The sequence below is a fragment of the Perna viridis genome, chromosome 14, assembly GCF_037379345.1.
Source record: "Perna viridis isolate PV_CMFRI_1.1 ecotype Kerala chromosome 14, ASM3737934v1, whole genome shotgun sequence".
Lineage (NCBI taxonomy): Eukaryota > Metazoa > Mollusca > Bivalvia > Mytilida > Mytilidae > Perna > Perna viridis.
In genome coordinates, this window is record NC_142458.1 from 6,636,478 (window position 1) to 6,664,095 (window position 27,618).

A 27,618-nucleotide genomic window follows, 5' to 3' on the forward strand; every position below is an offset into this window, starting at 1 on the left:
TCTCAGCTTGTGAATATTACACACAATGTGTTTTGAGGGAATTTAATGTGTTTTTTTACATAATTTGTATTTTTTGTACTTGCTAACACAGGAAAAGTACTAATGAAAACTATTGGTTGTGAAAATGGTTTATATTTTTTCAAGAAAAAAAAAGCTTTAAACCCACAGATCCCCAGGTGGATAGCAAATATCAAATGGCAAATTAAAGTAAAATAGTAACACTTTCATGGAATGAACAATAACTTAAAGTTACAAAGTTATGCTACTATTTATTTATTTGTCCCATCTCAGAGCTGAATCCATTGAATACTGGTTTTTAAATATATGAATTGAAATATACTCCTTCGAAGTATCTACTTTAACAACAGTTTAGATTCTTATAAATTTCTTGCACACATTTTTATATTATTTAAAATATACAGGCACAAAATCTATATATAGTTCTGATGAAATTTAATGCATTTCAGCCATAAGTATAATTCCAATAAAATCATTTTCAGACATAACACTAAAATCAGACCTGTAAATCATAGCACTTAATCCAGAATGAAAATGTTACTAAGAAATATTCTCCATATAATTCCAGTTACATGTATATCATTGCACGTAATTCCAAACTACATTTTACGGTAATGTAAATCATTGCATTTTAAAAAAACATCACTAAAACTATTACATTTGAATGAAAATCAAATAATAATCCACAAAAGTTTCAAGGAAAATAGCATTTAAATCCAAAGCTATACATTCAATGAACTGCACTTAATCCAAAGAAGTTCCAATGTAAATAACACTTATTCCAAATATTAAATTTCATTGAAAGCGTAACCAAGGGAACCAAGTCTATAGCGGTAATCAAAAGAATGTAAAAAAGCAAATGAGCAACCCGGACTCCACTAAAAACTGGGAGTATGGACCAGGTGCACCGGTAGGGTAAGCGTCCTCTGCTGTTCTAGAAACACCCGTCGAGTTTCTCATAAAAAGTCAAGTCCGGGGTAGACAAACGAGGAAAGGAAAACTATGACCCGTTGAATAAATCAGTTTTCATGGTGCTGATGGATACATCATAACGATCCACGAGTTCATGATGACGACCATAAAACTTCTATAGTGATGACTTCAATCTTGTAGCAACATAACCCTGTTTCAGAAGCCTATTTTGAATGAAAAGTCATCACGTTTGTCGTAAAGTTTGGTCAATAGTTTTCCTTTACCATCGATTTCTAACTGTAGGTCAAGATATGAGGCTGACTTCACAATGTCTGTAGTATCCTTTATCTCAAGTTCTTTTGGGTAGATAAGATGTATCAAATCCCCGAAATTTGGGTTGTTTAAAGATAATACGTCATCTATATAGCGGAAACTGAGATTGAAGGATCTAGCCAAACAATACTCTTTCTTTCTGATCAAATCAGCTATAAAGCCAGCCTCATAAGAGTGAAGAAATAGGTCAGCAAGTAAAGGAGCACAATTTGTTCCCATTGGAATGCCGACCGTTTGTTGAAAAAACACGTCCACCACACTGGACAAATATGTCGTCGATTAAAAATTCCAGCATTTTGTAAACATCTTCCTCTGTATATTTGGAAGATGATTTGGAATTATTTCTTACAAAGTATGAGAAATCTCTACCAAGAACTATATATTTGTATCTAGGTGTACAATCTTTTTTTTTGGAAAAACAACGATATATAATGTTTTTAAGTCGGGATTTTAACTGAGTATGGGGAGTAGAAGTATACAGTGTTAAAAAAATCATAGGTTTTAATGCTATTATATTCAGATAATAGTCTTGAACTGATTGTTTCCAAAATATCTTTCGAATTTTTCAGGATCCACATTGAATTAATACCACTATGGGAGTAACAAGTGTTGTGGTAGGACTGCAGACTTCTTTGACAGTTGTGAGTATAGAAGTTAAAAGTTTTGAAAGAGGTTTGGTGGTACATTTTGCAGATCCAGCTATGAAACGTTGTTTGTATGGATTCTTGTGAAGTTTAGGAATCCAGTACATAAACGGTAAATCACAATCATCGTCCTTGGTAGAGAGACCAAAAGAGGATAGCACAGATTTATGGTTTTCCACAATCTCTTCTTTGGAGAGAGTGGTAGCAGTATAAGTCTTACAACTGCTATTTTTTTCTTCGTCTACCTCTGATAATAAACATTGGATATAAAACATTTTGCAGACAAAAACAATGTTGTTTTGGGCTTGTCTACTGGTACGACAACATATCTGTCATGTATGGTAGACAATGTTTTTGTACATCGGGGTCTTTGAAAACTGATGTAGCCTTGGCACTCATTGACTTACTTAAAAATTTCATTCGTTTCAAAATTAAAGACCTCACGGCCTTTAACCACTCTGACAGAGAATCAATGTCTTCTTGTTCTCGTTTTATCCATTTTCTTGCATAGTCCTCGACGGCATCCATAAGAACTTTAAAATTATAATTCCAATTTATGGAGCGTGGTTCACGGTACTTGGGATCTTTAGAAAGGATATTACGTAGAGATTCGTTTTCGATAATGGTTAAATATCCCGTAATGACGTGACCAGAAGGACCATATTTGAATGGAAAGGTTTTGCAAGAACAGTCAGTCCATTTAGCCTTGAAGTCCTCAATCTAGAAGTTCTGCAATAGCCTTTTATAAGTGAAAATTTTGGATGCAATGGTTGAAGTATAGGAATATGAAATAATTGGTATGGATTTGTCTTTGAAATATGGGGAAATTTTGTTGGTAACGTTTTTGTGATGGAGGATGTTAGCCAAATTAATTGCATCTATACCTTTGTTGACAAACGGTAGTGGAAGAAATAATAGTTTTTCTTCATCTTGACTTTTCACACAAACTGGTTTAAAGAGTCTGTGGAAACCAATATCCAAAATGATGGCAACAAGTCTGTATAATGATGAGGTGGGGTCAGAAACAGGAGTGTCAAGACTTGTTTTGTAAAGGTAGTGTAGTAGAGTGAGAGGTGTAGAATAAAGTTTGGTTCTAATGTGATGAAGTCCAAGAGGAATTTGTATGAAAGGAGAGACCTTCTATGGAGACATCATTTAACTTAGGTGACGTATAGTGGCGATGGCCGTGACTCCTTTCCCGTCTTAGATTTTTGTCAAATAAATTCATCATATTGTCATATTGGCTTGAAAGGTTTCCTATACTTTTGATATTGTCATTGCATCCGTAAGGTATTGCAGTACCTAGTCTGCGTATCCAGTACTCCTCTCTTTCCCTACGATAGTTTTTACTTAGAACGGGACTGTTCGTAGGATGGTCATTTTTTTTTCTAAAATACGCACCTTCATGGAGAGGATTGAATGGTCTTGTTGATTAAAGTGTTGATAAAAGGGCACATTGCCTATTCCAGTTTCATGAAGGAGGGAATGAATACTGATTGGGGTCTCATTTTTTATAATATTTAAGACTTCTGAGAAATGTAGTTAAGATAAAATAAGTACTTTAATATACTATTCTAAATCATGGTTTTCAACCTTGTCAACAAAATGCAAAACAAAATATAATTTATTAAATTTTAACTCCCCTCACCAATGATAAATAGAATAACACAGGTAGCTGCTTCAGATTCAAATAACTAGGAACTAACTATTCATAAGTGAGTATTCATCAACTCTTTCAATGGCAACTGGTCAGTTTAAATGCCCCAACAGCTTTGTCAATCCATTGAATTGTTAACCAGATTGGTAAAAAAAGACAGTCATGGTTGTAGGAAAGTCATTGTAATAAAACAGAAAAACTGAACACCTGCCATCAGACCGTACTGTTTCTGCAGATGGTATAAATAAATCATGTTTTCAAGCAATGAGCATGAAATATATACGTTTATGTTTTTTTTTTACAGAGATAAGAATTTACTTACATTGTACAATTGCAACAGTTGTTATAAATGTTAAAGTTATAGTGAAAAAGCCTATGCATGCATGTTTTATCAAAAAATTAATGAACATAATAACAGGAATTTTACAAATACAGGAATGTCCTTAGTCACAGTCCTATAACTCAGAACCTAACATAGTAATTTCTAAAAGAAATAAGTTATAGGGAGACCAAATCAATATAAAGAAATAAGTTATAGGGAGACCAAATCAATATAAAGAAATAAGTTATAGGGAGACCAAATCAATATAAAGAAATAAGTTATAGGGAGACCAAATCAATATAAAGAAATCATTCAGTTAATTGCTTTAAGCCTTTTTTGAGTTCACATGAAATTTCAATGTCAAACTATGTCTGGATAAATTTAAATTATTTTAGATTAAACATATCAATTGTTAGGACCCACTGTCTTGTTAATCATACATGTAACGAGATCACGACCAAATTGAGAATGTAAACATTACGTTGCTGTATTACAATGTCGTCTCACTTGAGTGATTTGAATATAAGGAAAATAGTGTTGTTGCTTACACTGATTACTTTAATGTAAGACGCGATAACCATATATATATATTTTTTCTTGTGATTTCAATGCAAGGGTTATGACATCATACAGATAAGAGATAGATACAATTAGATTTGAAATGACCCTCACCTTATGTACATATTAGTCTGATATGACGATATGGAGTCGATATAAGTTATAAGACCTAGTTTACATTCCATTGCTTTAAATCATGACTAAACATAACTATATTGATCAATTAATCTGTATAAGGACCTCTGTAATATACGAACAAAAAAAATACTGTAAAAGCAGACATTTCTGATGGGGATTTAATGTCTTTTTTCTCGTGGATAGAACAAATCAAAGTAAAACAAATCCCCACGAAAATTTATCTGCAAATAACATAAATCTGAATTGAACTCATTTTACTTACCAAATATATAAAACCAATAATTCTTATAATTTCTCAAAACACACCGACTTACTTTACCTTACCTATTTGTGCGGTACAGTAGTACACAATAGCGAGATCCCTTTGTCATTTTATCCACAAATAATAAGAGTATTTTTTACAAAGTGTTAAGTCCATTGAACACTACCCCCTCTTTTTCCTGGTTTCGTGACTAATATGGGGAGTTTTGTCAGTACAAAATAACTTTTTCACATTGCTATTTAAGCTTATTTCAATGTCATTTTTGACAAATGATTTGTTGGATACGAAAGTGTAGGTATTTATTCTGAAAACTAAATGTATAAAAAACATAAATCCAATGTTTATTTGTGTCATTCTGATAACTTTTGTGTATTTTTACTAATAGATAATTATTTACAAGTATGAATGACTATTAAAAAGCAAAGTCTCTATATGCAATTACATGTTTTGCAATGATAAAATAAGGAATAAAGTTGCAAAATAGCATTAGGTGGTTTAAAACTGGGAAAACAATTAAAGAAATTACGGGAAATTACCCATTTGACTGGTTGAAGTCTTTCATTTGAGGTACATATAGTATAAACAAAAGAAGAGGGAAATCAACGAAAAATTGACTAAGTTTGATTAAGTTTTTTTTTAACTTTAATCAAAGGAAAGTAAGTCTCCAACCTGACAGACCGGTTAACTGTCCGGTTGGGGCAATGGACACTAGCATACTTATTGGCCTAAATGATAATATTCTGGCTGCCGGATACATGTCAAGATCTTCATGCATAAATTCTATGGAACTTGTTACTAAAACCTTTCAAACGTATAAATCGCAACAAACAAAAATTCCATCTTCGATCAGTTTCTCTTAATGAAATTGACTGCTATATTTAAGAATATTGGGTGACATAATCTTCTATGTAAACTTTTTTCTATTCCATTTATAACACTATATAGTTTAAAATGGATGTTAATCAATTTCACATTCCAGTCTTCGATATGAAATGATTCTTTTTATCACTTTTTACTATTATTTTAAGCTTTTACCTTAAATTGACAAACCTAAAAATGTTAAAAGACGTTTCTCAAACTGTCATTTATTAACAAAAGTATTGTTGGACTAAACTTAACTAGTATATTCAGGGCCGCTAATGTAATTGAATACTGGTTATTTTGAAATATAGAACCCACAATTATATCTTATTCCTACATGTATAATTCGCCAACTAGAAATATTGTTTTAATTACACTTCTATTTCTACTGATACGGACATGAATGCAAATTTTTGGTCGTTATAGTGTTTCTGTATTGTTGCATTACTTTTTAGTTTGATTTTTAAGAATTTCTGGCCTCTGTATGTTTTGTTTCGTTTCACTTATATTTTACTTTATGTTGCTGGCAATTTTTATGTTATACCTGTGTATAATATTATTTTGAGACCAGCTGCAGCCTGCCCTGTGGTGCGAGGGTTTCCTCATCGTTCATTGAGGACCAATGGGTGCATTAAGCTGACATTTTTCATCCAGGTTGGACTGTCGTCTGTTTGACGTATTTACCATATTCTTGCTCTTTATATAGCATTCTTTAATTTTTCATGTTCCGGTTTTGAAACAGTTGTACAGTAAATTGCAAATATGCATCTACTTTATAGCTCTTCATCTTATTTTGAAGTTTTCAAATTATAAAAAAAAAACAAACAAAAAAAAAAAAAACACTTTTTAAATAAATATATGATCTAAATAATTTAGCATTACCATATCTTCCAGAACTGATTAGAAGCGAACAGTTCAAGCAGAACCGGCTCTTCTGACAATTCTTGCGGAGCTGGATCTCGTAGAAAAGCTAACGAAGAGCTGGCTCTAAAAACGATCTACAACACTTAATTTTGTTAGACATAACGATTCTGAAACTAAGATTAATTTTCACACCGACAAATCGCTTGAATATAGCTGAAATATTGCTGCTCGGGCGTTAAACCCCAACAATCAATCAATCACACCGATATTAAATGGAAGAGAATGTTACGAATCTAAAAGGCGCAAAACTTATATGACAAAAGCGGAGAGCTATAAGGTAACATGCACGTGCGAATTAGTGGGTTGCAGAATGATGAGAACAAATAATCATCGCCCGAAAATGATATATGGCGGAGAGAATGTAAAATTACAATAAGTGTCCCCAATAACTATTTAAAAATATAGGTGAATGGACAAATGCAAATGCTGTTCAAAACACACATTTAAATTTTATTTGATATTGATGATAAAATTATATTGAATAAATATGAATAATCGATGTTCTCTGTTGACGAAGTACTGCTCATGAATGTGCCTACAACTATTTGTCATTTACAGTGAAATCTCATATTGATCAATAACAAATGCCGTGCATGCTTATAGGCAATATCTACTCCATATTAATCGACACAGATAAAAAGTTGTAACCACTTAATTTCTAATCCAACCGGGAAAAATATTGTAACTGACATTAAACAACCCAACCAGTTTGATATACTTCCTATAGTTCCTCTAAATAGAAAAAAAAATGGCAAAACAATGATTTTAACCTACAACATGAAAGTCTTGTATTCACTCTTACATCAGTTTTCTTCTTTTACCCCGATCTTATGACGAAAATTTTCATACGTTAGCCAATTTGCGCATGTGCAAATTTACCCGAAACTTGCACATATGTGTGTTACAGTAAATTTGCTTAGCGTTCATATTTACTTTTCAAAACTGCGCATCAATCTATGAAAACTTATGTATTTGGCTTTGGTTTTCTCAGGTTTGGGTTGGTAAGGATAGGTTGACTATTTGGACAATATTTAATAAGGCGGGACTTTAATTTTGTCATATAAGTATAATATTATATTATATTAGGTTACTATTCAGTATTGTGGTTACTGTTTAAAAATCCGTAACCGTAGCGTGGATATGAATATTAATTTACTGATAAACATACTAAAAAGAGCCCCTATCCCAAAGAAAATCATCTTATATCTTATCATCTTATAATTGAAATGAAAAGACCACAATTTCGACCTAGAACCACACGACTGTAAACTAGGGTGCAAAATTGTCGTTTGTTAATTGTTCTCCAAAATTTGCCAATCATTTATATTCTACCAAGGACTTGACCTTTTATGAGTAACCCAGCGGGTGTTTCTAGAAAATCAGAGGGCGCTTACCCTACCGATGCGCCTGGTCCATGCTCCTAGTTTTTAGTGGAGTCCGAGTTGCTCATTTGCTTTTGTTGCTTTGTATGCATCATTTTAGTTACTTTATGTTCTTTGTTGTGTATGTCTGTTTTCCATGTCTGGTCTTTGTCCCTGGATTGCATTCTTTTGATTACCGCTATAACCTTGGTTCCCTTGACTACTCTTTCAATGTCCATAGGCAGTTCAAGTGTTTAAAGGAGTAACCTTTCATTACCAAAGGAGAGACCATTCTACATTTAACAACTTATACAATGTACTCTTAGCTACAGCTATGATAAAACTTCCAAATACGCCATTACTTGTATAAGTATTGAGTATCTAGATAATTCCAGAGTTTTGAACCCTTTCGTTTTTGTTGGACAATATCGTTAATTTCTATTAATATTTTTGCAGAAATTAGTAGTCTGGACCCCCACTCACCCACACACACACCTTTACAAAATTTCCGGATCGGACACCTCTTCCCCTTATTGGTCAGTCCCTGAGTGTCTACAATTGTAAGTTTTTTTTTTATTGTGTACATACCCTCTTTTAATGAGTTCAAAAATTTGTATTGAATAATAATATCATTATTGTACATGTAAGAACCGAAGAAGCGCGACATATACATGATATATGCACCCTCTGCCTGTCTGGAGAGGAAATATGTCCACTATAACCTAGGATTTCAAAAATACGCATTCTGATCTGTTATTACCAATGAAAAAGACTAAGCATGAATGACAGGTCACCTAGAACAGGTTATCTAATTGATTACATTTTACCGAAACATCAAATTAGTCTGGCTTTCGCTGTAAGACAATATATAAACTGCGATCTCCGGTATCATGGAAGATTGTCAATACATCTATTTTAACATGCCTAATGCATGATTGACTGGGAATATATATTACATATTTTGTTAAAATCTTCGTTTAACTTTCTTTGAATGATTTAAACAAAATGTATAATTCATATTTTCAGTCTAGCATATTGCTTTCGATATGCAACGTAGATAAGTTCATTATCTACAAAGGAATGAATGATGTCGGACGTGTTTAATTTCATTATTTTGTGCCGGACTTTTTCCTTTGTATTTGCGAAGCATTTCTCTATCGATATAAATACTAACATTTTTTCAAGTAAAAGTCATTTGGTAACTTTATCAACCAATTCTGCTGTCAAATGCGCTTATTTATGCAATGCTCATTCGGCATGTTGTGCAGCTGAATTGAATAATTCTTGTTCATTGTACTCCGTGTCTCCCTCAATTGAGACAGGACAATTTATTGGGATACATTTACTACTACCCGTCAAAAAGAATGGTAAGATATTATACCATAGGGTAATTCTCTGTCTAAGAATCAGGCAAAGTAAATATAATGTGTTGCATATGAAATAGAAAAAAATGCAGGTATTTTATTTCATTATCCAATTATTTTTACCTCCAAAGTGTTTGCTAAAACTGCCTTTTTAAGATGTCGACAGGTCAAATTTAGTTGAAATGCACCGTAGAAAAATAGCGGGAACTTTTTTCCCGCACATTTACCCAATATAAGCAATAAAAAAATGTCTAAGTCACAGATGCTTTATGATAAATTTAAATTGCTTTTCTATTGTTTTCAAGATGTATTGAATATGTTTGAGGCAAAAAAATATGTACCACTTATTGCCCAATTTGTACACAGAATGGTACTTTATGACTTTGAAATGAATCGCTATCAGGATTTATCAACCCGAGAAAATGCTAAACACATTCAGTTGTATGTGAATGTAACAATTTTATGCTGGTAAATCGTGATAGCGTCTAATACCAGTCATTAATTGTGTGATTATATGAATCATTCGTATTCTGTTTTTTATTAAGTCAAAACCATACGATATATTCCGCACGACCGCTATTGATCTACTTTAAGCATAACCGTGCAAGCGGAAAGAATTTATTGTGTTTGAGCGGGTTTGAACCACTACCTAGACTTAGAGTTTTTATACCAATCAGAAAACAGAAAAGAATTTATTCGTGTAATAAAATGTTAAACGACGGTATTTGACCCAACCTTTATAGGAGAAATACGAGTTTAAACATGTATTAATGCACGACACTCTTATATGTTTCATATTAAATGCAATTTGAAGATATCAATTCCAGTTATATTTAGCATCATAACAAACAACTGTCGGTGAACTAGTTATATAATTAGATAATACGAGACAAAGTTTTGCAAAATTCTAATTTCAAAAGTAACCTTTTTCTCAGTGGTTTCTCTAGAATATTCGGTCACTTGTCATTTAGCATCACAAATTGCAGAAAAAAGAGATCGTCCGTCTATGGCGTCATAACTTTATGTAAGAACAAAGAATAAATAGTCGAAGCTTTCGAACAGACAGATTTTACAGATTATGCACCCAACATCTGTCTATTTTGGCAATATTTAATAAGGCGGGACTTCAATTTTGTCATATAAGTGTAATATTATATTTTATTAGGTTACTATTCAGTATTGTGGTTACTGTTTAAAAACATCTGTCTGTTCGAAAGCTTCGACTACTTTTTCTTTGTTCTTACATAAAGTTGTGACGTCATATAGAATTTAGAAAACAGGTTACAGTAACGATGAGGGCGAACACGCTATAATTTTCCTTATAAAAATGAACCTCGGTTCATACCTGTTTTCTGAAATTCGTCTACTAAAGAAACTGTATATATTTACCAAATTTCAATGTACAGAAACATTTACTAAAGTGGTATGTGAACCCTGACTCAGCAAAACCATGTTCTGTCATTTCCTAGTTTTTTTATGCTTTATATACTACAAGGGCGGACTTCGTAAGAGATTAGCGGAATTATTGTCTTTTTGTAAGTTAAACGTAAGGTAGAAGATGTATTGCTTTCAAATGATGATAAACATACATATATTCAAATTGTTTCTTGATAGAGATCAATTAATAGCACTATCCACTGCTATCATTCACTTTTTACTGAGTATTAACTAAGGAAATATGAAGTTTTTCCGTATCTATGATAAACATTTCCTTTGTTACCCTAAGTAAAGACCGAACTACATAGATCGGGATATTTAAAATGTTTACAAACCTAATTCTTGGAGATGTTATAAGCCATTTTTGTCGCATACCCACGCCTCCGATTACACGCGGCCTCGCATGAGCCGTAATGCAAACTTTAAACAAACTTTTACGAAACCGTCCACTTTGACACAGTTCCTGGCAATATCGTATCGAATCATAGGACACATTAAATGAACCAGACGCACATATACTTGCTTATCAGAGATGTTCCAACTTCCCACACGCAAAACAGAGGAGATAGTAAGGAACTGTTTCTAAATACATTAAATGTAAATAGATCAGATAACCTTTGTATATTTATATATATATCAATACGTTCAACAACGTTGTAATTAATTGATTATAAAATATACAAGCAACGTTGTTCCACAAATTTCAAAAACAAGATTCATATGAACCGAAAGAAAAACATATCTCATTTGTACAAAAAAATTAAGCGTTTTATATTACATATCATAATCAGCGAATCGCGCTGAAGGTTTCACATTTTTTCTTGGACAAATCGGTTCCTCTGCAAGTTCGACTAGATCTCAAAACGGAAGGCATTAAAATACACGAGGTCCACAGGTGTGGTAGCGTCAGAACACAGAACGAGCATTTTCGGACTTAGTTCAGTCGTTTTGTGCTCAGTGGTCCGAGCAGCCATCAAGATATACGGGTGTGGTTTATCCCAGTCACTCAAGGGCTTTTAGGGGTGCTTTCTCTTCCAACACTTCTCACACCCAGCTATATATTGACAAAGTCATTTGACACGTCAGGCAAAAAGATATGCTGTTTTACTCTTTGCTTTGTGTTTTCTTAACACCTCTTTATCTTTACTATGATATAACCCAAGTTGAACGATGGTATACAGAAAAACAAATTACTTAATAAACCAATTCATTTTACAATTGTCGAGGAAGCATGATAAGGGAAACAGTTAATATAAATATCGCAAACAACGGTCAGAGAGACTGAGAGAGTCTATTTTATAATTTATGATTGTATTAAATTTGCGCAGTTTTCACAATTTTGGCTGCTGATTTGCTGTCTGATACTAACCATTCTTTAGCTTTTGAAAATTTGTGGTCATTATCAAAAACAGATATGTCTTTTCTGAACAGGTTTTGTCAAAACTGATAACGACAAATTGCACTGTCACTGTTTAGTACAGAAACTTCTCTAGCCACCTTGACGTTTGCCTTTCTGGATTCTTAAGAGTTGTGGTCAGTCCTAACTAAAACAAATTCTGCCTAAAAGATAGTGTTTAAAAAACAACAGCCAAAAGTTTCTTTCTGATAATACAGTATTTTGTTTCAGTTTTTTGTATGAGAAATTACTCTTTCCTGACTATTGAATAAACATTTGTAGAATCACCTCACCTATACTATGACTTCTTGCTACTGAATCAAGTAAAACAGGCTTTTAAAAATCGGGATGTACCAGAATTGGGACATTGATTAAGTAGTTTTAACTTGTCGCACGAATGTTACCACTCATGAAAAGTTTTGACCCTTCGGTGTTAGTTTATGAAGTGGTTTGGCTATGTTGGCGAAGTTTACAATGAATGATATGTGATAAGAAGCCAGCAATGATCTTACCACTGTTTCAGAAGTTGGTTCAGGCAAGTCTCGAAGATTTGTTTTTCTATGGGTCTGTAGATACACAGTGTTCTACCGTAAGCTTCATGACCCTAATATTCAACCTTTCTAACAAACAGGTAAAAAGTTTCTTGGTTGCTGTTTTAGCCATGCATTGGAGAGTTTCTCAAAGACACTTGTTAAGTTCATCACCATCTCATAAAGAAGATGCTATCGATGAAAACATTATCTAAATAAAACAAATACTCCTTTGGAGTTATGCCAGCGCACTTTCCATCAGCCGTTCGAATGTAGCCGGTGAGTTGCAAAAGTCACACACATAACTTGAAATTGAAATGACCCCTTCTTGTAACAAAATTTGTTTTCGGGCAGATCTTTGGCTCAAGTTCTATCTGTCTAACTGGGTCGACAATTCTAGGGAGAGAGGTATACATCTTTGATTTTTGACCTTATTAAACCTGTTGTAGTCAATGAAAAATGGGGTTGATAAATCTTTATTTCTCTACTTAAATCACCTTTGTGATTTAGCCTTGTCATATTTAGACTGCAGAATACGAGAAACTATGCAAGGTGATTCCCGCATTGCATTGCATTTTCCAAGTTAATGAAATATTATATCATATTATCAAGATGATTCGGACTGTTTGCTTTATCGTCATAAAGGTCTTGTAAGTGGTCTGTAACCATTTCCTTTTCTTTGTGTCAACCGGTTCTGAAATTTCCTTAATAGGATTTTTTTTTGTTAAAGGATTTCTTGTTTTATTAAATTTTATTCTTCAAATTAACCATGGCTTCTTCCATATTCTTTAAAAGTGCAGCCGTACTGACCCATAGACCATCTGTATTCTCCGATGCAGAGATTCTACCTATGCTACGTAAATTACTCTGTAATTCTGCCCGTTTGCTCTCGGCTTTAATGAACGCTTCGAGCTTTGTCGCATGTCAGAGTCAACAAACTGTTCCTCGGTAAGAGTTTCGGGAACGCCAGAACGTATGCATTACCCTAACTCAGGTAGGGTCTCGGTTTCCCTTTGCCTTCTTTCGCGTAGCAGTGTTCTATATAGCTATTTTTGTTTGGCTAGATGAAAACCCTTTTATCAGAGATCGAACAATCTCATGAAAATGTCTTGAAGCATGGAGTAGACTTCCCAAAAAATTCCTGAGCCTGTCCTAACAAAGAAAATGCAAGGTATAACCCTTTGATCAAAAAGATCAAAATTTGATCTCAGCACATGCGTCCAAATGACTCTTTTAATCCAATCATGGGCTTTTACTCTTACATGTGGCAGGCTTCACTGTATTTTGTGCCTTGGGTGCCAGATTGTGTGCGGCTGATGAAAATCTGTGTCAAAATTGTTTGTCACAATTGACTGTCTAAAGTCAGAATTATTGTCAGTACGTCTTTGTATGACATATCATATTTGATGGGTGTGCATTTTGTACCGGAACACAAATAGATGCAGAAAATATGCGTTGATTTAGCAAGCTTTGGTTTAGTTCCCAACCTTCCTTACAGACTGACCTGCCTGACAGCTTTCTCACAAACCGTAACGTCTGTAAGTTGTTTACATTCAAAGCGGCTGTTAATATCAATGCCCAAGTCCATGACGAGTTATTTGTGGCGTTAAGAATTTTAACATGATAATTTCCCTATACAACTGGTCCGCACTGAGTTTACCACCTTGTGCGGGGTCATACAAAAAAAAAACAAACAAACAAAAACAAACAAACAAACAAACAAACTATTACGCCTTTTTCACTAATAGTACTTATTTGATATAGTTCAATAAATGACATATCCCAACGCTGAGCCACCATTTATCTGAGCTAGGCGTACGTGCCATATTTTTTCCTTGGTTCATATCACTTTTCCGAATTCGTCTATCTTAAATATATCTAAATTTGGTTTTATATATATGCAGTTTCTTACTGTATACAAAATACCAAATTTAAATGTACAGATTTATTACAACTTTTAAATAGACCTTACAAGTTCATATTACATCATATAAAACGTATATCAAATAGTTTATAAAGCTAAGCGTAAAGTCAATGACTGTGGTTAAGTTATGGTATGACCGGAAACACTCACTTCAGTAGTGTGTGAACGCTGACACATTATCAAACTGTCCCCGGATAGAAACCTATTGATAACAGTATCCACTGCAATCATTCACTTTCTAGTGTATATATGTAAGACTCGGAACAGCGATGGATCGCGGAGGTACGATGGTCGAGCGGAAGTGCGATGGTAGTACGCCGAAGTGCGTTTATGATCACGCTGAACTACGATGGTTAGACATGATTTTTGACTGTCAATAGCAACGCGGAAATGCGTTGGCTATTACACGGAGGTGCGTTTTTTTGTGCTTCGCTGAAATACTTGGACTATCATGTAGATTTTTTCCGTTGAAACTGTAAAGATACGATTATCTTAAAAATTCGACAGATATGATATTAGTATACATGCAATCAGAAACAACCTTTGCTTTCATTTCGTTCATACTTCCAACTACTGAGGAAATTAAAAAAAAACAAAATTAATAATTTTTTTCCTACATCCAGTGGAAATTTGAACGACAATACTGGTAGTCTCTCTTAGAAGGACAAGTACTCTTTAACATGAACAAATTTTTGACAAGCTTAGCTCTAGAACGTTTGTGGATAGCTCTAAGACTTCTGTTTTAGCATATGAACTACATGTGCTACATAAAACACATATGATCGATAGTACCTGTAGAATTTGCTAATACAAATGTAATGTAGTATAAGACGGCGTTTTTTTTTCTCTGCGCGTGTGTCGTCCTATACACTGTGGCTAAGGTTATCAAAGACTGATTGATGCTACAGAGGTCTAGATTTGATGGATGAACGGACTGTACGTAATATGAAGAGAAACGTGCTAGTCTGGTCCACTGGAACTAAATTTGTGTCTTCGACATTCTAATATTTTCCTTGAACTCGTATATTGCAGTTTCTATTTCGCCTTTCAACTATAGAATACCTCCATGATTCGTTGTGAAGGCATGTCTTACTTTTTTCTAAAGGTAAAAATCCATGATATCATATTTATAAAAAAGCAGCATTTTTCAGATTTGTAATACAATAATAAAGTTGTCCCGGTAAATCTTTTATTTATCTCTATTATAGTTTTCATGATGCATGGAATACGACTTTCAGTATCCACTTTTTTTTTGGAACCCATAGCAGTTTATGTTTCTCGAATTACCTCGAGTATCGTAACGTATCTTTTAAGTTTTGATACTGCATTAAATACATGAAATATCAACACTTAAATTAGTAATGAAGCATGCTACGTTTGTTTATACTGGCAACAATGTACTGGCTACTTTCATGGCTTTCCTTTCAGTTTTTTTGTTTTTCTCTATAACATCGTACGCGCTTATGCACGTAAAATTTCGTGGGGACCTTGAATGGGGTATACCAACGCACTTCCGCGCATTTGCGTTAGACATCCAACGTACTTCAGCGTTGACCATCGCACTTCGGCGTTCCCACTTACGAGTCTTACACATAAACCAAAGAAATCAAGTAAAGCTTTCCGTATCCACGATTTACATTTCCTTGGTTATCATCGTTTGGCGTGCAAAATATATTGGGATATATTTTGAATTATTACAAACCTTAACCTTATACATTTTTGGCACAATTCAACCATCAATCGCAACGGCAAATTTTACTTATCACTAGTTCTAATATCGCAAGAATTTTTAGCAATCCAAAATTAATAAAACGACAAAACTAGGATGGATGAACTTTTGTCTTTGTTAGCAACGCTGCGCTACATATTAACCAATCAGAAACGTCATGAGCAATATCAATCCCAGAATACCTTACAGATTTGGAATCCGTCCATTTTTTTATCATTGCGTAAAACAACGAATTTTACTATAATATTTATTCTCTGAACATTTGTTGTTTTATGTCATCCAATATAACAACTTTATAATGTTCTTATATAGAATTTTTGTGCTAACATCTGCCGAAAACAGATGGAACGAGGAAAATAATTTATTAACAGTTTTCTTAGAAGTTATAGCAACATGATATTTGGTGTGCAACTTCAGTATGGGGTCCCATATCATTGGATGCGATTTCAGGTTCCCGCATTTCTATTTTGTGTCTACGGTTAACGGGCCATTTTTGTTTTTGACCCATTTCCTAGTTACATTGTAAAGGATGCCAATGCTTTTCAGAGCAAAGTAGAGACTCTAATATTGTTTTCATGACAAGTTAACTGCAATTTTTAATACTTAGTGATACAATTGGCGCGCCGAAATCAGGGGGCGGGAAGGGTTTGAGTTACGCCGGCCGTCATGTAGCCTATATTTGCTATATCCCCTTTTCATTTGCTTTAACATTATTTGACTATCAAATTTAAAATATTATAAAGGTATAAGGATGCAAATACACTGGATGACTATTACTAGTACATTTTTTACTTCGAATGCTAAATGCACATGAAAGTCAGATATATTACGGCAACATTTTGTTATTCATAATGCTCAGCACCCCGTGTGAAATCCTCAATTAAAAAAAAATGAAATTAATTCTCTTACATACGATGATGACTTGTTGCTGGTACCCCTTACTTACTACTGACCCTTCCCGTCTTCAAAACACCTGAGTTATAGTCCCTGTATGGGATAAACTTTCCACTTGCCCCATACCCCATTCCCCATAGCCCAATTCCCCATTGCTCCATCCCCATTGCCCCATACCTCATTCCCAATAGCCCCATTCCCATTGCATCGACTTATTTCAAAAAAAAAATCAATAAATGTTTTATCAAACATATATAATGAATTAGGATGCAAAAGGTTTTGTGCAATCAATATTGATTATAGAATCCCGCCGCCGAGTTAAAGATTTACCGAAATCACGCCATATTTGCATTGTTTACATGTATTACTGCCACTCCGAGCTGCATGAGAAAAAAATCATCGAAAATGTTCTCAAAAATATAGATAAATGTATATGAAATGTGATTGAATTTAATTTCTAAAATAATTCTTAAAAATGAATATTCTTGTTTTATTTCAAATTCAAAATAAGGAACACTTTTCCAAATGTATACATATTCAGTCTCAGTTCCACAAAATAACATATTTCTGTAAATTGTATGGGTACAAACAAATTCAATTTCAACGATGGACTGATATTATTGTTTCAAATGTAAAAATTGTCAAAACACGCATCACATGTGACAAAATTTGCAAAAAAAAAAATATCTCATTTTTAAGAATTTTATCTGAAATATATATATCATAGCCATCGACATAATACTGATATAGACAATATGAACATCTTTGAATATAATTGTAGAATAATAGGTATATTAAAAGTGTGTGCAAACATACACTTTGCTAAAATATGTCATTTTGAAGATTTTTGACTGAAATATGAGTGTCGCAATCATCAACCGGATACTACTATTGCTTCCTCAGGACCAAATTAGTAGTGTGTGAGGTCTTTGTTTTTACATTAGTCCTAGTTAAACAGTTCTATAGCAAAGGAGAATAAAACTGCATAATGGAAAAAAAATTCCCACTTGCAGGTACTTAACAGATAACATTCGACATAAAATTACAATACCGGTATATGAAGGACTTTAAGACTAAGTCCATCGATACTGACTCACAGTTAACACTTTAAAATCAATATTCCAACTAAATCTTGTATCAAACAATTTGTATCAACTTCTGAATAGTTATATACATTTGTAGCCTGCAAAATGTTTCCTTGGACAAAAACTGTATACTATAGTACTTGTTTTGCAGTTGTATAAAATATATCAAGAGGCAGTGACAGTATCGTATGGTTTCAGAACCAACACAACATGCATGTACATTCAGCATTTCAAAACACTGTCATTTACTTTTCTTTAGAATCTCTGTTTCATTAAATCCTATAAATCTTCACAATTTAATAAATTTTAGTTGTTTTTACGTTTGTAGTATTAATGTCTTAAATTTGTCAATATTAAAATCATGCGAGTGTCTCCGACACAAAATTATTTCGATCCAAATTTAAAAAAAGGCATATGTTTAGAAATTATATAATCATATAATATGATAGGAAAAAATTCTTTAAATTGCTGTCACAAATTTATGATAGGTACGTTGCTTGTGGAAAAAGGCAGAACAATTATTTTTGATTAATCAATCAGAATTATTCCCTCGCCCCATTCCTATTGCCCCATTCCCCTTTGTCCCATTCCCCATTGCCCTCCCTATCCTTTCCTCATTCCCCATGCCCCATACCCTATAAAATGGAAAGTTTATCCCATACAGGTACTGTAACCGCTGAAATTTGTGAAGTAGTGTTGTTCATTCATCTGTGTGTAATTTCAGTTCCTTTGTTGTTTTATATTGTGAGTTCATCTGGTGTTGACTCTTACATTGTAATTGTTGTTGGTGTGCTTTGAGTTTGGTGCTCCTGGTGTTCAAAGCTTGGTTTAATTTTTATACACATAATATCAGGTAATTAATGTTTGATACTGGCTTTGTAACGGGGTACCTCAGGTGAGTCCGGTAGAAAAAAACGGATATGGCGAAATGCAGCAGTGAAAAACATCAATCCAAAATAATAAATACTTTCAAAGATAACAAAGGATCTTAAACAAGAGTAAACACGCCTTTGCTTAAACAAACCTGAACATCAATATGTTTTACTTTTGCAAATAGGTAGATGGCAATATAAAATGAAGGAAAGGGCGAATTAAGTAGAACGATGTTAGATATGAAAATATTTGTTTGCATTAGAAGGCCAAAGTGTTCACTTATGAACAGGTACAATGTTTCATTCATTGACGATTGTTATTGTTTGTTTTCATACACGATGGCGCACGTGGCTCGGGACGATTACTACCATGTACGTGTGTCAGTGATTTTTACGGAATATAACGTTTCTAAAACATAATGTTCAAGGTATAAGCACAGGGATTGGTTATACCATCCCCCCCTTTTTGACATATTTTGGAGGGTAGGGGGTACCAGAAGTGTTCAAATGACAGTTACCACTTTAATTTAATATACTACTATATACCTCAAGAGAAACCATAAGGATGTTCTTATCAATTGAAACTAATAAAATTTTCATAGCTATAGGTTGTTTTATTTTTAGACATATATGGTTGTTACTAAAAAAAGGAGTAGAAGAAAAGGCTAAATAGGCAAAACCTCCGAAATTAAAGGGTCCAGAAATACAACATTTTTTTAGGCACTCAACATTTGCATTAAAAATAACTTTAGTTATTGGTTATGTTGTAAAAAAATTTAGAGACTTTTACCGTGCCAATTTCTATGAATTAAGATTCGTAATGATAAGGTCATTGTCGTGAGGTGTAGACTGGCAATCAATTATACATTTCTTTTTTTTGGTGTCTAGTTTCAGTTTATCTGTTTTGTTTTTTCACAATACTTTAAGTATGCATAGTGTGTCATTAAAAGGACATTTAGCAACCAAAAGGTTAAAGGTTAAGATCACCTTAAAGGCTAAAATCTTATAACAATTTCCCTTTTTTGTGTGTATTTTTTAAATAATTTTATCAACTGATCCTTGCTATTGACAGTTTTACACCTGAGAAATATTATGACATGTATATACCTTATCCAAATGATAGGGGAAAATACTGTATACTAAATAACAAACAATGTACAAATACTGGTAGTGACAAGTCATTAGGTAATGGTCAAAGTCTAACCTCCAACACAAGGCATTTTGGAATTCATATTCTTGCAAGTATGCATTTACATGTATCACTATTTCAAACTATAGATATAGAAAGAGTAATCAAGGGAACCAAGGTTATAGCGGTAATCAAAAGAATGTAATCCAGGGACAAAGACCAGACATGGAAAACAGACACACACAACAAAGAACATAAAGTAATTAAAATCATACATACAAAGCAACAAAAGTAAATGAGCAACTCGGACTCCACTAAAACCTGGGAGCATGGACCATGTGCACCGATAGGGTAAGCGTTCTCTGCTTTTCTAGAAACACCCGCCGAGTTGCTCATAAAAAGTCAAGTCCAGGGTAGACAAACGAGGGAAGGAAAACTATGACCCGTTGAATAAATCAGTTTTCATGGTGCTGATGGATACACCATAACGATCCACGAGTTCATGATAACGACCATAAAGCTTCTGTAGTGATGACTTCAATCCTGTAGCAACATAACCCTGTTCCAGAAGCCTATTTGTTAGAGTTCTAGCGCGATACAAAAAGTCTGCGTAGTTTCGGCAAGCTCTGGCACAACGTATGAGTTGTGTTATGAACACTCCATACGCAGGAGCCGAAGGGATGTTGCCAAAGAATGGGATATATAAGTCCTAAATGACATGTACAGAACTCTATGGTTCAAATGAGCCAATGAACATTTTAAAAAAAAAAACTTGCATAATTTTTTAGCACAGACAACATTATTTTTTTGATCATATGAAACCCTTGGTTTTCCAAAAATGTTCTTTGACATCAGAACATCAAGAAGACCATCCTCTCCTTTACGAACATATATAAGTTTTAAATGTACACAGCTTAAACCTGACCCAGCAATGTTCTCTGCTGTTGCCATTTGCATTACACCACTAGCAATAATGGGATGAAAACTTGGCAAGTTCTTAGATTTTGCCTTGATGACGTTTTCCTGTATCAGATGACTATTTGTTTGATATTAGTACTTAAACAGTTGTTCAGAGGTTATATTTGCTGCAATAAGTATTTTGTCAAGCATATTTACATCATTTTCTGCATTATGTGCATAATAGATTTCCTTACAAAAATGTTGTGCTAGATAAGGTTGACTGTATTTTCCTATTTTTTTAAAATTGTGATCAAAATAAAGCTAACGAGTCTACAAGATCTACCACAGTTTCTGTAAAATTATCAAACATTCTACAATTATAAACAGCTGTTGACAAATCTCGAAAATCAAAACTTTTCCCATTATGTGCTACAAGTAAAACATTATTGAACTTTTTAACCAAAGAAAAAAAATCTGATATGGCAGCCCTAATATTAAAAAAATCACGTTCTACCCATTTAAAAAAAAAGGTTACTTGTTCAGCTTCATCTGACATTGGCATTTCAGGAGACACATATCGACTGAAATTAATCTGTGTCCTGTGTTCTTTTGCTGCTATCTGCACAATGTGTGGGAAGATATTTGCTCTGACCGTCAGAAAATAAATGGGAATAAATTTTGAATAATTTCATGCATATTCTCCTTGCCCAACGTCTTGCATATATATAAATGACCTTTATTGATTGTTCTTTAACAGATCTGTTAAGAATGTATGTTTGAACAAACAGACTGTACTTTGAAATAGTATAACATGCCGAATCAGATCTTTGTTGTGCTAGCTTTGACTTGTAACCAACAAATCTTTATTCTTTCTCCTGCATGCATTGTTTTTGACTAACATGTAGATAGCAGTATCTACTAACTTTAAAGTCTTTAGTGTGATCAATCTCACAAAATGTACACTTATGGTGAGCATGATACCACCGAAGCGGTCCCATATGCATGGTATGAATAGTTTAGATATTTGGTATATATATGTATAATATGATTCAAAATGTAAAAAAATCTAGCTTAATGTAGGCATTTCAGTAAGTAAATATCCTCATATTTCAAGACCTCTTATTTCTTTGAAAACAGAAATAAAGCTAATTTCATCAAACATAGCATCAGTCATTGATTATTGTAAATGTTAGCATATAGGAACGCAGATTTTACAAATTGCATAATTGTATAACTTATTTTATTCTCTGTAGACCTGTAGTACATGACAGTGACGTAAAATTGCAACAAAGCACGAAACGGAATTTTGGCAAAGGACCAGTGATTTCAATGCATTTCGATTTAAAAGTTATGGTGTGACATAATTTAAAAAAAAACATTGCAAAATTCATGTCATCGAAAAAAATCAAACGATTTAAGATAATTATTTTTTACATGTAAGTTGAAATACATGTAATAGATATTGTTAAAAAAGACGTCTTTCATTAGGTCTACATTTGTACAAAAAGTATGCAGAATTATAGTTTGAACTGGAACATAAATATAAATCAATTTAACAATATTATATATATTATTATAAAATAATAATGTTTTCTCTTAATCATGCTCTCTATTGAAACCACAATAGGTAATAACATGCTTGAAAAAAAAACTAGCATAGAAGTTTATATCTTCTTAACCTCAGATAAGTACTTTCTCCCTTTATGAATGCAAGCAGCTGAGGCTTTGACACGGAAATCCACGCTTTCACTCTCTCCATAGTGAAGATGTTTGGGAGCATGTAAAGATGTTGCTCTGTTAGCATGTTCACATGCTTGGCTGGACCCTAAATTTGAATAAACAACTGCTTTGGCAATCACTGGCTCAAAAATCTTTGAAGCTTTTCCTTTAGTACTGTATTACTAAGGGGGGCTTTGTATGGTAAACTTCTGTGCAGATATTTTATACCAGGTTTTCTTTTATAGCCACATAATCGGGGTTTACAGAGGTCAACATCTCCAAATTGGTGAGATGTCAAGGCTTCTAGGTTTTCTTTCAGGTCATCTGGGCAACCCTGGTTTTTGGCAAAGACATATTTGTGTGATTTGGTCAAATGTCTTATTACCAAGCTGCAGAGTTTAACATCTTTGTCAGTTTTCTGAAGACTATACAATTTAGCAGATATATTTTTAACTGTATGGTTCTAATCCAATTTTTTTTTGCAACTGATAAACCAAGTTCTGCTTTCAGCCTTGCTACAAAAGTGTTATCCCCATCTCCCTGAAATGTCTTCACAGGTGTTCCTTGCTCCATCATCTCATTGATAGCCTGCATTCCGGCCTGACTCTCCATCAGCCTTGCTGATCCTTTATGGTTCCATACACATCTGTGTGGTTTTGGCTTTCTGTCAGGCCTATTTCTTTTCCACCATTTACATATTCCACATGTGCGATTTTTAATAACAGTTTTAACGACTTAACTACCATACTCACGTTTGCTCATAAAAAGGTTTGACCTACAGACAGTCATGAATATTATTCCATTATTATCACGATAAGGCCTACAAAATTTTCTAGTCAATTGTTTTATTTTATTAGTGAAAGCCCCCTCCATTTTATATAAAATTATGATTTTACAATTTTCGCAAAAGATTGCTAAACATATCCACAAGTTCCCAACCGCTGCATTAAATTAATCGATTGGGACTACAAAAAAGTTCTCTATTTGTAATTAATGGTTACGTTCGGGTAACGGAATTTCCAATTGTAGATTGATCAAAACAATGTGTACTTTCCTTATGATACACCTAAGATTCTAAGAAATCATGGGTTGCAAAGCTTAATGATATCGATGTTTGCATTGATATAATACTTAACACAAAACGAACATACTTAGCTTAATTAAAGCTGGATATTTTGTTACATGCAATTTTAGTTACTTATTTGAGTTTGAAATAGTAGACCATTTATTAAAAAAAGTAATCAAGGGAACCAAGGTTATAGCGGTAATTAAAAGAACGTAATTTAGGGAAAAAGACCAGACATTGAAAACAGACACACACAACAAAAAACACAAAGTAAAATTATACATACAAAGTAACAAAAGCAAATGTGCAACTCGGACTCCACTAAAAACTGGGAGCATATACCAGGTGCACCGGTAGGGTAAGCGTCCTCTGCTTTTCTAGAAACACATGCCGAGTTGCTCATAAAAAGTCAAGTCCGGGGTAGACGAAAGACGAAAGGAAAACAATATGAAAACACAACGGTGCATTCAACTTTTATGTTTTGTAGCTCCAATATGTCCAAGTGGTTGGTTACAAAATGGCGATTTTTGTTTTTACTTCAGTCTCGTCTGGAAATCGTGGTCAGGTGCTAAGGTAAGACATGGTCAGATGTTAAGGTAAGATATGGTCATGTGATACGGTAAGACATGGTCAGCTACTAAAATGGAGAGTAAAACTTCAATAATTAAAAGATGAGGTCGTTGAATTCATTCTTTCAGTCAAAGGTCTAAATCTACATGTAGACTATTCAGATTTCTAGATACACTTTGCGTGTCATATGCTATAGTAGAAGCTCGATAAGGTGTTAAAGTAAACGTGGTTAGACAGAAAGGTAACATTTGTACAGTTGATAAGTTATAAGTGGTAAGGTGCTATGGTAAAACCAAGTCAGGTGCTTAGGTAAGATGAGGTCAGATGATAAGATAAAACGAGGTCAGATGCTAAGATAAATAGTAACAGAATTTTTTTTTTAAATTTAAGATGAGGTCAGATGATAAGATAAAACGAGGTCAAATGCTAAGATAAATAGTAACAGAATTTTTTTTTTAAATTAAAAGGAGAGAAGTGGATTTTTTTCTAAGTAAAAGATTAACCTCAATATGTCGACAAGTACAGTTTGCTTGTCATAAGTTTCTAATTTCAGAAGACATCAGATGGTTTCATCCTTTTGGTTTTTAAAATCAAATATGATCAAAAAGGCCCTTTAAAAACTTTGAAAACGTACCATCGGGCCTCTTTATTGACTTCTGATAATTTAATTCTCCCACTTCCTATGAGTATAATTTTGAAATGCAGATCACTGTCAATTGTTCATATTCAACAGATTTTTATAGTTCGTTTTATTGTTGTATTTTCCCACCACTCTCCAAGATAAGGGGGGAGGTTGAGCGCTCACAAGCATGCTTAATTACGCCACATGTTTTATAAGCCTCTCATAAGGCAAGATCTTGTAGTCCAGTGGTTGTCGTTGTTTTTTTTTTGTTTTTTTTTTTTAAAGTTCATAGTCATTCCTTTTACTTTTTATTCTATAGATTATGTTTCGAATTTCGTCCTTTATGAATAGTTTCACTTCATTTATTTTGGGACCTTTTACAGCTTGTTCTATGGTATGGGTTTTACCCATCATTAAAGACTTAAACACCTGTAGAAGATTTAATGTTGTTGTTTGGCATTCGATGGATGTCTTTGTCATTGGCAATTATTTCATATCTCTTATTTTTATATATCAAATACATAATATTTTAGCTTTTATGTAGTTTTTACCAGTTTGGAAACTATAAATGTTGGGAACCGCCTTTTGTTCATTTCAATTTTATCTTTTGATTCCTATAGACATTTTCAAGTGATGTCTATTGTCCGTTTTATTAAAAAAAAAAAGAAAGATATCGTCAAATGAAAAATCTGCTAAAAATATCTATTTACTTAATAAATCATTTTCTATATATAATTTGACAATTTGGGAAAATATATGATGCTGTTTCTTTATCCGTAGAAATACTGTGAAGGACAGAATAGTATCCTTGCAGAACCTATGACTGAAGATGACATAGAGTTCATTAAGACAACAGCACGGGATAAAGCTAACAGTAGGTCAAATGTTTGTAACATGATAGTCCTCAAACTGTAGTAACTTGTTCAATGCAATTTATGAAGTAATAGGGGTATCCATCCTTTCTTCCATTCCAACTTTCTTTCTTCCTTCCTCCCATCCATATCTCATGATAAACCACTGTATGGAATTTAATGAAACTTTAACAGAATCTTTATTGTATATTCCCATTGTGTATTTTATCATATAAGATCTGTATCTGAATCAATTTTGGCTTTCATGTAACAATGAATTTATGAATATGGGGACGCAGAGGTAGGTACCTATCTGTTATCCGTTACTACCCCTTCATCGCTGAGTGGACGAAGTTTATTTTGATGTTACACAAAACCTTTAGTAAATATTTATGTATATAAATAGTATTGTCTATTTTAAGACCATAGGTTCGATGTACGGCTGATGGACTTAAAGCCCTGCAATTAGAGTTCGCTTACCAAGTTTTTGTCAAATATTTTTACTAAAGCATTTTGTGTATTGCACTTGATGGACTGTCTTGATTCAGATTTCTTATATTGATACATTTTGTAGTGAGGTTTTCGTGCGCAGTTTTTATATTTGGATTCAGATCTTCTTATACACTTGGTTGTAATTCTGCTGATAAAAGTTTAAACTTGAAAAACGTGTTCAGCATATTGACATTAGCAATATTTACAGGATTGGCATTATTGTAAAATGATCGACTTTTTAATTATGTTTTTTTTATTTCAGTGACATTGTCCTTTATTCGTTTCTGTAAAACTGTTCACATACAGTTTCCACCAATATCATTATCACTTTGCACTTTCTTTTTAAGCATATTGGTTAGGAGCAACTGATCAAGAACAGGAGTCTGTTTGGATTTGGGCAAGCACTAAATCATCCTTGAATCTGACAGATTGGCATAGCAAAGAACCAAGCAACACTTTAGGAAAGGAACATTGTTTGACTGTTAATAAAATATTGGCGTATGAGTGGAATGACGCTGCTTGTGATATCGAATTAGGATTCGTTTGTCAAATGGTTATTTATGTCTAGTTCTACACAAAACTTGCAAAGTGGGCTAACGAAGTAATAATTGTGTATATCTATCCTTCATCCATTCCTAATTTATTTCGTCCTTTCTTCCATCCATAACTCATCGTAAACCATTGAATGGAATTCGATAATCTTTAATAAAATGTTTTTTTACAAATTCCTATTGTGTATTTCTCATATCAGATATGTATCTGAATCAACTTTGGGTTTTCACGTAACAATACATAGACTTTATCTTTTATGAATATGGGGACACAGAGGTAGGTACCTATCGGTTTTCCGTTACTACTCCTACACCACCGAGTGGAAGTTTATTTGAACTTACACAGAACCTATAGTAAATATTGTATTTGACCTTTTACTTCAGTCCTTATTTGAAGTTTTTTTAATTCTCACATTAGCAAACATAGTCATAATATTTTCCTGACACTGGCATAGGGGTACCCATATTTTATCCCGCAACTTGTCCATATGATAATT

At 33.4% G+C, this 27,618-nt stretch overlaps 2 protein-coding genes and 2 pseudogenes across 2 annotated transcripts in view; 1 reads left to right on the forward strand and 3 right to left on the reverse strand.

The window, feature by feature from the left end:
- LOC148597947 (uncharacterized) overlaps window positions 1–11,147 on the reverse strand; it is a 25,675-nt gene extending 14,528 nt beyond the window's left edge. Inside the window, exon 1 of the mRNA XM_088560476.1 lies at window positions 11,127–11,147. The gene's annotated coding sequence lies outside the window, so the exon portion shown is untranslated. The remainder of the gene's footprint in view (window positions 1–11,126) is intronic.
- Window positions 9,075–27,343, forward strand: LOC148597948 (perlucin-like). The gene is made up of 4 exons (XM_088560479.1): window positions 9,075–9,357; window positions 24,523–24,608; window positions 26,008–26,101; window positions 26,918–27,343. Exons 1-4 carry the CDS (start codon window positions 9,075–9,077, stop codon window positions 27,136–27,138), a joined length of 684 nt encoding a protein of 227 aa, XP_088416605.1. The 3' UTR covers window positions 27,139–27,343.
- On the reverse strand, window positions 18,882–21,858 carry LOC148597949 (uncharacterized; annotated as a pseudogene).
- On the reverse strand, window positions 22,915–23,719 carry LOC148597950 (uncharacterized; annotated as a pseudogene).
- Window positions 27,344–27,618: the final 275 nt, after the last annotated feature.